Source organism: Scatophagus argus, chromosome 12 (assembly GCF_020382885.2).
Source record: "Scatophagus argus isolate fScaArg1 chromosome 12, fScaArg1.pri, whole genome shotgun sequence".
In the NCBI taxonomy this organism is placed as follows: Eukaryota; Metazoa; Chordata; class Actinopteri; family Scatophagidae; genus Scatophagus; species Scatophagus argus.
In genome coordinates, this window is record NC_058504.1 from 12,614,102 (window position 1) to 12,625,951 (window position 11,850).

Sequence of the window (11,850 nt, forward strand, 5' to 3'; positions counted from 1 at the left end):
TTGTCAAGGAATCACTGACAAATTTCATCTTTCTGACATAAAACCAGGGGGGAGGAAACACAAAACCTGCACGTCTTGACAAGAAGTTGAATTAAGAAACACATGTATCACTAAAAGGAGGTGAAATGAGCCTCACTGTTTTGAAAGAAAATGCAAAATATGCAAACATTCACTGAGGAAATCTGCGAAGGAAAAGGCGACCAAAAGAGGAGGTCTCTCTTGTGCAAACAGTTCACTTTAACAACCGCAAAAAGTGAAAATTTTGAAAACACCAAAACAAGCTGCAACCAAACATAAGGACTCGATAAACAAGTCAAAAAAGCATCGTGATCAGTGAAGCACGTTAAAGGGATCCTACCTCTGCAGACGCCTCTAAATCTTCAAAAGGATCAGCAAAGTCACTTGGACTTTTCCTCAGAGTCTGCTCAGCAGGCAGCGTGCTGTCATTGTAAGACGTCACAAACTTAAAGTCACTGGTTCTTGATCCTGTCGTCAGATATGCGTCATAATTGTACGCACTGCGCAAAGTTCCTGTGCCGTCAACATCTGCGTAATTAGGAGGGAGATAAGCGCCGGGGATGGCGACTGCTCCATCAAACAACAGTCTGGGCTTTCTCCTGCGACAAAACCTCACACCCAGGATGATGATGATGAACGTCAGAAAAAACGTGGACACACACACCAGAGCGATAATAAGGTAAGACGTCAGTTTGGAATTCTTCTCCTCGTAAGAAATATCCTTCAGTTCGGGCACCTCAGCCAAGTTGTCAGAAATCAGTAAATACATGGAACAGGTGGCAGACAGAGAGGGCTGGCCGTTATCTTTCACCGCCACAATAAGGTTCTGTTTCATGCTGTCAGATTCAGAAATGTCCCGCTGAGTCCTGATCTCTCCGCTGTGGACACCAATAGTGAAAAGTCCCGGATCAGTGGACTTCACGATATGATAGGACAGCCAGGCGTTCTGGCCGGAGTCCGCGTCCACCGCGATCACTTTGGACACCACAGAGCCTCCGTGGGCAGCTTTGGGGACCAGCTCGGTCATGAACGAGTTGCCCTCCGGGGCGGGGTACAGGATCTGAGGACAGTTGTCATTCACATCCGATATGAACACACTGACGGTCACGTTGCTGCTCAGCGGAGGAGAACCGTTGTCTCGGGCCATCACGTGGACTTTAAAACTCCTCAACTGCTCATAATCAAACGACCTCACAGCGTGGATCACCCCCGTGTCTCCGTTCACAGACACGTAGGAGGACACCGGGGCACCGTTCACCTCACCGGCCAACAGAGAATAAATCACTGTACCGTTCTGTCTCCAGTCGGGGTCTCGAGCACTCACGGAACATAAAGTGGAGCCAGGTTTGTTATTTTCACTCACATATGCGCTGTACGACTGCTCCTCAAACACAGGTGGGTTGTCGTTGATGTCTGCTACAGATAACTGAACAGTTTTAGACGAGGACAGAGGTGGAGAGCCCTCGTCGGTGGCACTGATTGTAATGTTGTAATCAGACACCACTTCACGGTCCAGCTGTCCTGTGCTCACCAGAGAATAATAGTTTTTAATAGAAGGAACCAACTTAAAAGGCACGTTTTGCTGAATGGAGCAGCGGACCTGTCCGTTGGTCTCAGAGTCTCTGTCCTGCACGTTAATGATGCCCACCTCTGTACCAGGTGACACGTTCTCAGGTATGGGGTCAGTCAGTGATTTCAGATAGATCACGGGAGCGTTGTCATTCACATCAGTAACATCTATTATAACATTAGCATACGAAGTTAACCCTAAACCATCTTTAGCTTCCACTTTAATTTCAAAGGAACTCCTTTCCTCAAAGTCAATCACTCGTGTTACTCTAATTTCTCCCGTTTTTGGATCAATAGAGAAAAAATTAACTTCTTCATCAGACACGTGGCCAAAATGATACGTCACATCTCCATTCACTCCTTCATCTGCGTCTGTAGCACTAACATGAATCACTGTGGTATCTGCAGGAGAGTTTTCTGGCAGACTGGCCTTATAAACGGCCTGGCTGAACACTGGGGCGTTATCATTAGCATCCAGCACAGTAACGTGTATGACCACAGTACCTGATCTCTGAGGAGAGCCGCCATCTAAAGCTGTCAGGAGCAAATTAAGCTCTTTTTGTTTCTCTCGATCCAGTGTATTTTCCAGTACGAGTTCAACCTTGTTGCTGTCAACAGCGAGAATAAAGTTGTCGTTCTTCTGAAGGTTGTACCTTTGAACCGCATTTTGACCAATATCTGCGTCATGGGCCTCCTCGATGGAGAAGCGATTACCCTTATCTGCCGACTCACTTATTTCCATTTCAATCAAACTTTCTCTGAATTTTGGCGAGTTGTCGTTGACATCTTGAATATGAAGACTTAATCGATGAAGCTCCAATGGATTTTCTAACACCAGATCTACCTTCACAACACACGACGGTTTCTTGCCGCACAGGCTTTCTCTGTCTGTTCTCTCCGATGTGATCAAATCCCCCGTTCTCAGATTAATGTCACAGTAACGCTTCTGACTTCCCTCAAAATCAACACGGGCCTTTCGGGAGGACAAAGTCCTCACATCAAGACCGAGATCTTTGGCGATATTTCCAATGACAGAATCGCGTTTCATCTCTTCTGGGACAGAATAACTCAGGTCTCCATTAACGAGGTGCAGCGCTACAATAAAGAAAGCGAAGCAAACGCTCATACGGAGCGCTGAGAATCCTTTGTCTCCCATCCTGACACAAAAAGGCTCCTCAGCTTGTACGACTTATCTTTCACAGGACGAAAACAACAAATGCTCAGCAAAAAATACTTGATAATCCAACACTTATCAGAACTGTGCACGATGAAATAGCTCGGAAATGGAACCGTTTCTCTGTAAAATCTGCAACTGAGATCTGTGTAGTACGAACAGCAGTGGGTGGAGTGGAGAATGTCCGTTTTCTGTCAGCCAACAGCGACACCAAGAGCCCTCCTTTTACTTTTTCACATGAACTTGAAAAAACATTCAGAACAAACTCTCAAATCACACAGGAAAATAATTTCTTCGAGTTAAAACGAACTGTCCATGTATCTTGCATGATTTGGAGTAGTCCTTAAAAACACTCGCTGTCTATTAATTGTATTGCCTCAGGTGTAAAGAAGTTCAGCCCAGCACAGCTGAGCCCAATGAAATTTGGTTTAAGATTACGTTACTTCAGCTTTCTGAAAGTTGCAAAAGGAAAGGGGGCACAAAGAGACAGTATATGTGAACGAAAATCTTATCCTACAGTTATTAAAATGCAACCAGGATCAATGAAGAGAAAGATATCTCTCGATGAGAATGTGCCACAGTGCCAGAAGAGCATTTCAGCACCATGGACAGATAAACCTTGAGATTTCAAAGGACTGACGGGACAAAAACACTGACCTCTGTCTTGTTGTCGAAGCTTTCTTATGCACAGTAATGACAGCTACAGTTTCACAAAAAAATAATGACAAACTCTTTGACCTAAAAATTTACCCACCTGCGTTAGAACGCTGAGCTGGGTTTGCCCAAGTCATGATTAATGACACATGTTGATGATGGAAAAAAGTGGCTTACTGGTAACAATGGAAAAGTTAAAATCATTATGAAATACATCGAAAAAGGCTTGACTAAAGCAAAGTAATTCTGTGTTAACTTCTTGCATCACAACATTTGGTTGATAAAAATGTTATTGCAACTATGTACTTGGCCACGGGGCAAAGGAATTGTGCTGGCCAAGATCAGCTGGAGCAAGTCTTTCAATGCGAATGACGTTGCATTTTAAAAATCTTATCAGCTCGACTTAAAAATAAAATTCTGAAATACCACCTTTATGAAAAAAACAGTGTTATATTTACGGATTGTATTTGTCAAGGAATCGTTTACAAACTTAGTCGTTAAGAGAAAAATCCCCCAAAAAATTCAACCAAAGGAGCAAATATGTTGACTAGAAGTTGAAGTATAAACAAGACAGTAATGAGTCGTGCAATTTTTAAAGAACTTGTCAATGACAAGATGTGACGATTAACTGAACAAATCCACAAAGGAATAAGCGACAATATCAAGGGGTTAGTCTTGTTCTAATAATTCACTTGAACAACAACGGCAACGTGAAAATTTCGAAAACACCAACGCAAGCTGCTGCCAAACATGAAAAAAACGATTCATTTAACAAACAAAAATGCATTGTGGCCAGTGACTTTATTTAAAGGGATCCTACCTCTGCAGACGCCTCTAAATCTTCAAAAGGATCAGCAAAGTCACTTGGACTTTTCCTCAGAGTCTGCTCAGCAGGCAGCGTGTTGTCATTGTAAGACGTCACAAACTTAAAGTCACTGGTTCTTGATCCTGTCGTCAGATATGCGTCATAATTGTAAGCGCTGCGCAAAGTTCCTGTGCCGTCAACATCTGCGTAATTAGGAGGGAGATAAGCGCCGGGGATGGCGACTGCTCCATCAAACAACAGTCTGGGCTTTCTCCTGCGACAAAACCTCACACCCAGGAAGATGATGATGAACGTCAGAAAAAACGTGGACACACACACCAGAGCGATAATAAGGTAAGACGTCAGTTTGGAATTCTTCTCCTCGTAAGAAATATCCTTCAGTTCGGGCACCTCAGCCAAGTTGTCAGAAATCAGTAAATACATGGAACAGGTGGCAGACAGAGAGGGCTGGCCGTTATCTTTCACTGCCACAATAAGGTTCTGTTTCATGCTGTCAGATTCAGAAATGTCCCGCTGTGTCCTGATCTCTCCGCTGTGGACACCAATAGTGAAAAGTCCCGGATCAGTGGACTTCACGATATGATAAGACAGCCAGGCGTTCTGGCCGGAGTCCGCGTCCACCGCGATCACTTTGGACACCACAGAGCCTCCGTGGGCAGCTTTGGGGACCAGCTCCGTCATGAACGAGTTGCCCTCCGGGGCGGGGTACAGGATCTGAGGACAGTTGTCATTCACATCCGATATGAACACACTGACGGTCACGTTGCTGCTCAGCGGAGGAGAACCGTTGTCTCGGGCCATCACGTGGACTTTAAAACTCCTCAACTGCTCATAATCAAACGACCTCACAGCGTGGATCACCCCCGTGTCTCCGTTCACAGACACGTAGGAGGACACCGGGACACCGTTCACCTCACCGGCCAACAGAGAATAAATCACTGTACCGTTCTGTCTCCAGTCGGGGTCTCGAGCACTCACGGAACATAAAGTGGAGCCTGGTTTGTTATTTTCACTCACATATGCGCTGTACGACTGCTCCTCAAACACAGGTGGGTTGTCGTTGATGTCTGCTACAGATAACTGAACAGTTTTAGACGAGGACAGAGGTGGAGAGCCCTCGTCGGTGGCACTGATTGTAATGTTGTAATCAGACACCACTTCACGGTCCAGCTGTCCTGTGCTCACCAGAGAATAATAGTTTTTAATAGAAGGAACCAACTTAAAAGGGACGTTTTGCTGAATGGAGCAGCGGACCTGTCCGTTGGTCTCAGAGTCTCTGTCCTGCACGTTAATGATGCCCACCTCTGTACCAGGTGACACGTTCTCAGGTATGGGGTCAGTCAGTGATTTCAGATAGATCATGGGAGCGTTGTCATTCACATCAGTAACATCTATTATAACTTTGGCATACGAAGTTAACCCCAAACCATCTTTAGCTTGCACTCTCATCTCAAAGGAACTCCTTTCCTCAAAGTCAATCACTCCTGTTACTCTAATTACTCCCGTTTTTGGATCAATAGAGAAAACATTTACGTCGTCATCAGACACGTGGCCAAAATGATACGTCACATCTCCATTCACTCCTTCATCTGCGTCTGTAGCACTAACATGAATCACTGTGGTATCTACAGGAGAGTTTTCTGGCAGACTGGCCTTATAAACGGCCTGGCTGAACACTGGGGCGTTATCATTAGCATCCAGCACAGTAACGTGTATGACCACAGTACCTGATCTCTGAGGAGAGCCGCCATCTAAAGCTGTCAGGAGCAAATTAAGCTCTTTCTGTTTCTCTCGATCCAGTTTCTGTTCCAGTACGAGTTCAACCTTGTTGCTGTCAACAGCGAGAATAAAGTTGTCGTTCTTCTGAAGGTTGTACCGTTGAACCGCATTTTGGCCAATATCTGCGTCATGGGCCTCCTCGATGGAGAAGCGATTACCTTTTTCAGCTGACTCCCTTATTTCCATTTCAATCAAACTTTCTCTGAATTTTGGCGAGTTGTCGTTGACATCTTGAATATGAAGACTTAGTCGATGAAGCTCCAATGGATTTTCTAACACCAGATCTACCTTCACAACACACGACGGTTTCTTGCCGCACAGGCTTTCTCTGTCTGTTCTCTCCGATGTGATCAAATCCCCCGTTCTCAGATTAATGTCACAGTAACGCTTCTGAGCTCCCTCAAAATCAACACGGGCCTTTCGGGAGGACAAAGTCCTCACATCAAGACCGAGGTCTTTGGCGATATTTCCAATGACAGAGTCGCGTTTCATCTCTTCTGGGACAGAATAACTCAGGTCTCCATTAACGAGGTGCAGCCTTACAATGAAGAAAACGAAGCAAACGCTCGTACGGAGCGCTGAGAATCCTTTGTCTCCCATCCTGACACAAAAAAACACTTCAGCTCGTACAACTTATCCTCCCAGGAAGAAAAAATAGAATCTCAGCAAAACATTCAATAATCCGACATTTGTCGATAGCGCATACGGTGAAATAGGTTGTAAATTGAACCGTGTTTCCGGAAAATCTGCAACTGATATTGATGTAGAACAGCCGTGGGTGGAGTGGTGAGTGTCTGTTTTCTCTCAGCCAACAGCGACACCATGAGCCCGAGTTTAAATTTTCACCAAAAGTGTAAAAAAAATAATAATAATAATAACATTCCTCGATAAATCGCAAACTACAACATAAGTCGCTCATGTTCAAATGGACGTTGCATTTTCCTTCGATGTTTTGTTGTCTTTAAGTACACATGCCATCTATTCATAGTAACTTACTCAGGTGTGGTCAAGTTCGGTCAAACACAGCTGAGCCCAGTTAGATATGTATTGAAACAAGCTACTTCATCCTCGTAGACGTTCTAACAGGGAGTAGGCTACAGACAGACAAATACTACAACTAGAACCACAGAAAGACAAGACGAGGTACAATTTGATTACAACACTGTAACATTCCCAAAGTGTATGACTGAAATGGAACATAACATGCAGTAATAAAGAGCTGTGGTTGAGCGCCGCATATTAAGGCAATGAGCTGGAGCCTTCAGCTATATCACAACAATCCAAATGCATAAACACATATCAATGGAATTATCAACTTATTATCGTAATTATTAATAATATGAAAACAGTATGGATGAGGACAGAGACATATGTCGTGTCGGTTGTGCCTGAGGAGTGTTTCAACAAACTGGACAGAAACACCTTCCTCATTCGGTCGTTAAAATAAGACAAAAAAATAAACGCTGTGTTGGTCTTTTAGTCTGTATTCTAAGACTTAAATTACAGGAGTTAAAGACAGATTCATGAATGTTAACACTGACTTAATATTAGACCTAAAACGTTAACCACACATGGTGAGGCGGACTCAGAAAACGGCGCTGTGTTTGAACCAGCTGAGGATAATTCAGGATTGAAAGAATTAAAAAGTGAAAGTGAAAAACATATGAGAGACTGGACAAAACGCTTAATTGAGAACTAATTCTGTGGTAACTTTATTCACGCCAAGAATAATTTAACAAAACGTTTTACGACTATTAAACCATATCCTATGAGGAACATGTTTTCTGCTGGCAAATATCAATTCGAAGCAAGATCCTGGTAACTCATGATTCTGTTATATTCTCATCGAATTTATCCCACTGCTGAAAATCCACAAATAGCAACTTAAGAGAAGAAACAAAATGAGCTGAAAATTAAGACCAGAAAGTATATTGTCAAAAAAATCATATTTAGACGGTATCTGTCAGTAACAAGACCGGAAAAGTATCAACCACGACATGGGGGAAAAGAGCGAAAGATGATAGGAATCAGCGAAACACAAACACAAAGTAAAAAGTACCATAATGATGGAAGGCAAACGGCACGTAAAAATTCAGGGACGTCGCTTATAAATACAGAAATCACTAGAGAAAATAATATTCATATAATTTCCACATGCTCAAAACACAGTCACGTGCTACAGGCAAACAGACAAGGAAAAGAAAATCAAAAAAGCATTCAAAAACAATTTAAACGAATCCTACCTCTGCAGACGCCTCTAAATCGTCAAAAGGGTCAACAAAGTCACTTGGACTTTTCCTCAGAGTCTGCTCAGCAGGCAGCGTGCTGTCATTGTAAGACGTCACAAATTTAAAGTCACTGGTTCTTGATCCTGTCGTCAGATATGCGTCATAATTGTACGCACTGCGCAAAGTTCCTGTGCCGTCAACATCTGCGTAATTAGGAGGGAGATAAGCGCCGGGGATGGCGACTGCTCCATCAAACAACAGTCTGGGCTTTCTCCTGCGACAAAACCTCACACCGAGGATGATGATGATGAACGTCAGAAAAAACGTGGACACACACACCAGAGCGATAATAAGGTAAGACGTCAGTTTGGAATTCTTCTCCTCGTAAGAAATATCCTTCAGTTCGGGCACCTCAGCCAAGTTGTCAGAAATCAGTAAATACATGGAACAGGTGGCAGACAGAGAGGGCTGGCCGTTATCTTTCACTGCCACAATAAGGTTCTGTTTCATGCTGTCAGATTCAGAAATGTCCCGCTGTGTCCTGATCTCTCCGCTGTGGACACCAATAGTGAAAAGTCCCGGATCAGTGGACTTCACTATATGATAGGACAGCCAGGCGTTCTGGCCGGAGTCCGCGTCCACCGCGATCACTTTGGACACCACAGAGCCTCCGTGGGCAGCTTTGGGGACCAGTTCCGTCATGAACGAGTTGCCCTCCGGGGCGGGGTACAGGATCTGAGGACAGTTGTCATTCACATCCGATATGAACACACTGACGGTCACGTTGCTGCTCAGCGGAGGAGAACCGTTGTCTCGGGCCATCACGTGGACTTTAAAACTCCTCAACTGCTCATAATCAAACGACCTCACAGCGTGGATCACCCCCGTGTCTCCGTTCACAGACACGTAGGAGGACACCGGGGCACCGTTCACCTCACCGGCTAACAGAGAATAAATCACTGTACCGTTCTGTCTCCAGTCGGGGTCTCGAGCACTCACGGAACATAAAGTGGAGCCTGGTTTGTTATTTTCACTCGCATATGCGCTGTACGACTGCTCCTCAAACACAGGTGGGTTGTCGTTGATGTCTGCTACAGATAACTGAACAGTTTTAGACGAGGACAGAGGTGGAGAGCCCTCGTCAGTGGCACTGATTGTAATGTTGTAATCAGACACCACTTCACGGTCCAGCTGTCCTGTGCTCACCAGAGAATAATAGTTTTTAATGGAAGGAACCAACTTAAAAGGGACGTTTTGCTGAATGGAGCAGCGGACCTGTCCGTTGGTCTCAGAGTCTCTGTCCTGTACGTTAATGATGCCCACCTCTGTACCAGGTGACACGTTCTCAGGTATGGGGTCAGTCAGTGATTTCAGATAGATCATGGGAGCGTTGTCATTCACATCAGTAACATCTATTATAACTTTGGCATACGAAGTTAACCCCAAACCATCTTTAGCCTTCACTCTCATCTCAAAGGAACTCCTTTCCTCAAAGTCAATCACTCCTGTTACTCTAATTACTCCCGTTTTAGGATCAATAGAGAAAACATTTACGTCGTCATCAGACACGTGGCCAAAATGATACGTCACATCTCCATTCACTCCTTCATCTGCGTCTGTAGCACTAACATGAATCACTGTGGTATCTACAGGAGAGTTTTCTGGCAGACTGGCCTTATAAACGGCCTGGCTGAACACTGGGGCGTTATCATTAGCATCCAGCACAGTAACGTGTATGACCACAGTACCTGATCTCTGAGGAGAGCCGCCATCTAAAGCTGTCAGGAGCAAATTAAGCTCTTTCTGTTTCTCTCGATCCAGTTTATTTTCCAGTACGAGTTCAACCTTGTTGCTGTCAACAGCGAGAATAAAGTTGTCGTTCTTCTGAAGGTTGTACCTTTGAACCGCATTTTGACCAATATCTGCGTCATGGGCCTCCTCGATGGAGAAGCGATTACCCTTTTCTGCCGACTCCCTTATTTCCATTTCAATCAAGTTGTCGTTGAATTGCGGCGAGTTGTCGTTGACATCTTGAATATGAAGACTTAATCGATGAAGCTCCAATGGATTTTCTAACACCAGATCTACCTTCACAACACACGACGGTTTCTTGCCGCACAGGCTTTCTCTGTCTGTTCTCTCCGATGTGATCAAATCCCCCGTTCTCAGATTAATGTCACAGTAACGCTTCTGAGCTCCCTCAAAATCAACACGGGCCTTTCGGGAGGACAAAGTCCTCACATCAAGACCGAGATCTTTGGCGATATTTCCAATGACAGAGTCGCGTTTCATCTCTTCTGGGACAGAATAACTCAGGTCTCCATTAACGAGGTGCAGCCTTACAATAAAGAAAACGAAGCAAAAGATCGGACGGAGCGCTGAGAATCCTTTGTCTCCCATCCTGACACAAAAAGGCTCCTCAGCTCATACAATTTATGTTTCCCAAGACGGAAAAAAACAGAAGCCCGGCAAAAGTACTTGATAATCCAACACTTCTCAGAATTGTGCACGATGAAATAGCTCAGAAATGGAACCGTTTCTCTATAAAACTCTGAAATTGAGACCGAGGTAGTACGAACAGCAGTGGGTGGAGAATGTCCGTTTTCTGTCAGCCAACAGCGACACCATGAGCCCACTTTTTAAACTTTCACATACAAATGTAAAAACCATGTTCAAAAGAAACATGCTTCACAAATGCCCCAAAATGTCAAAGCACATCCCTCACATTCACATTAACTGTGCATGTGTCCTATTTTCATTTTCATTTATTTATTTGTTTTTAACTGTTCTTAAAATACATTCGAAATCTCGTCATTGTAATTGGTTAAGGTGTGGTCAAGTTCAGCCCAGCACAGGTGAGCCTAATGATATTTGGATTCTGTTACTTTATCTTTCTAAAAGTTACAAAAGGGAGACGGTTACAGATCAACAACATCAATGGCATTTTTATTATTAGTATGAATCGTATAAGTATTACTCGTATTATTATTCTGATTAAAAATCTGAATAGCATGAATGAGGATAAGGAGACATCTGTCTTTGCATCTGTACCTGAGTGACTGAGGAGCATTTCAGCACCATGGACAGATACAACATCAGACATGACAGGATTGACAGGACAGAAACAGAACGCTGTTTCATTCTCTGAGTTTTCTCATGCACAGCTAACGACAGAGACAGTTTAACAAAATAATAATAATAATGATAATAATACTGACATACTCAGAAATCTAAACTGCAGTCCACCTAGTTAGAACTCGGACCTATGCCTGTATAACCGACGATTAGCGACACATGCTGATGACGGAAAAAGTAGACTGCTGCGAACACTGGAAAAGTTTAATACGTCGAAGAAGGCTCGATTTTAGCAACGTAAGTCTGTAACTACCTCTTTCATAACTATATATTTTGTTGATAAAAATTGTGACTAACTACACACGTGGCCATAAGGCCCAGGTTGTCTGCTGGAAAAGATCATAGTGAAGAAATTCTTTCATTTTTGTTTTGTATGCAGCTAATACCTTCCATATGCTAAAATAGCAACTTCATGAAAAAAAACTGTCATACATAATTTATTTTGTCAAGGAATCACTGACAAATTT

At 43.7% G+C, this 11,850-nt stretch overlaps 3 protein-coding genes across 3 annotated transcripts; all 3 read right to left on the bottom strand.

The window, feature by feature from the left end:
• Window positions 1–26: 26 nt before the first annotated feature.
• LOC124068428 (protocadherin gamma-A12-like) lies at window positions 27–2,869 on the bottom strand. Its single transcript, XM_046406684.1, has one exon. It carries the CDS (start codon window positions 2,741–2,743, stop codon window positions 344–346), a length of 2,400 nt encoding a protein of 799 aa, XP_046262640.1. The 5' UTR covers window positions 2,744–2,869; the 3' UTR covers window positions 27–343.
• A 1,217-nt stretch (window positions 2,870–4,086) lies between these two features.
• Window positions 4,087–6,709, bottom strand: LOC124068429 (protocadherin gamma-A12-like). The gene has a single exon (XM_046406685.1). It carries the CDS (start codon window positions 6,618–6,620, stop codon window positions 4,221–4,223), a length of 2,400 nt encoding a protein of 799 aa, XP_046262641.1. The 5' UTR covers window positions 6,621–6,709; the 3' UTR covers window positions 4,087–4,220.
• A 1,467-nt stretch (window positions 6,710–8,176) lies between these two features.
• LOC124068427 (protocadherin gamma-A12-like) lies at window positions 8,177–11,823 on the bottom strand. Its single transcript, XM_046406683.1, has one exon. It carries the CDS (start codon window positions 10,646–10,648, stop codon window positions 8,249–8,251), a length of 2,400 nt encoding a protein of 799 aa, XP_046262639.1. The 5' UTR covers window positions 10,649–11,823; the 3' UTR covers window positions 8,177–8,248.
• Window positions 11,824–11,850: the final 27 nt, after the last annotated feature.

Excerpts from the sequence above, each read along its gene's own strand:
- LOC124068428 (XM_046406684.1), bottom strand. The coding sequence starts at position 2,743 with ATGGGAGACAAAGGATTCTCAGCGCTCCGTATGAGCGTTTGCTTCGCT.
- LOC124068429 (XM_046406685.1), bottom strand. The coding sequence starts at position 6,620 with ATGGGAGACAAAGGATTCTCAGCGCTCCGTACGAGCGTTTGCTTCGTT.
- LOC124068427 (XM_046406683.1), bottom strand. The coding sequence starts at position 10,648 with ATGGGAGACAAAGGATTCTCAGCGCTCCGTCCGATCTTTTGCTTCGTT.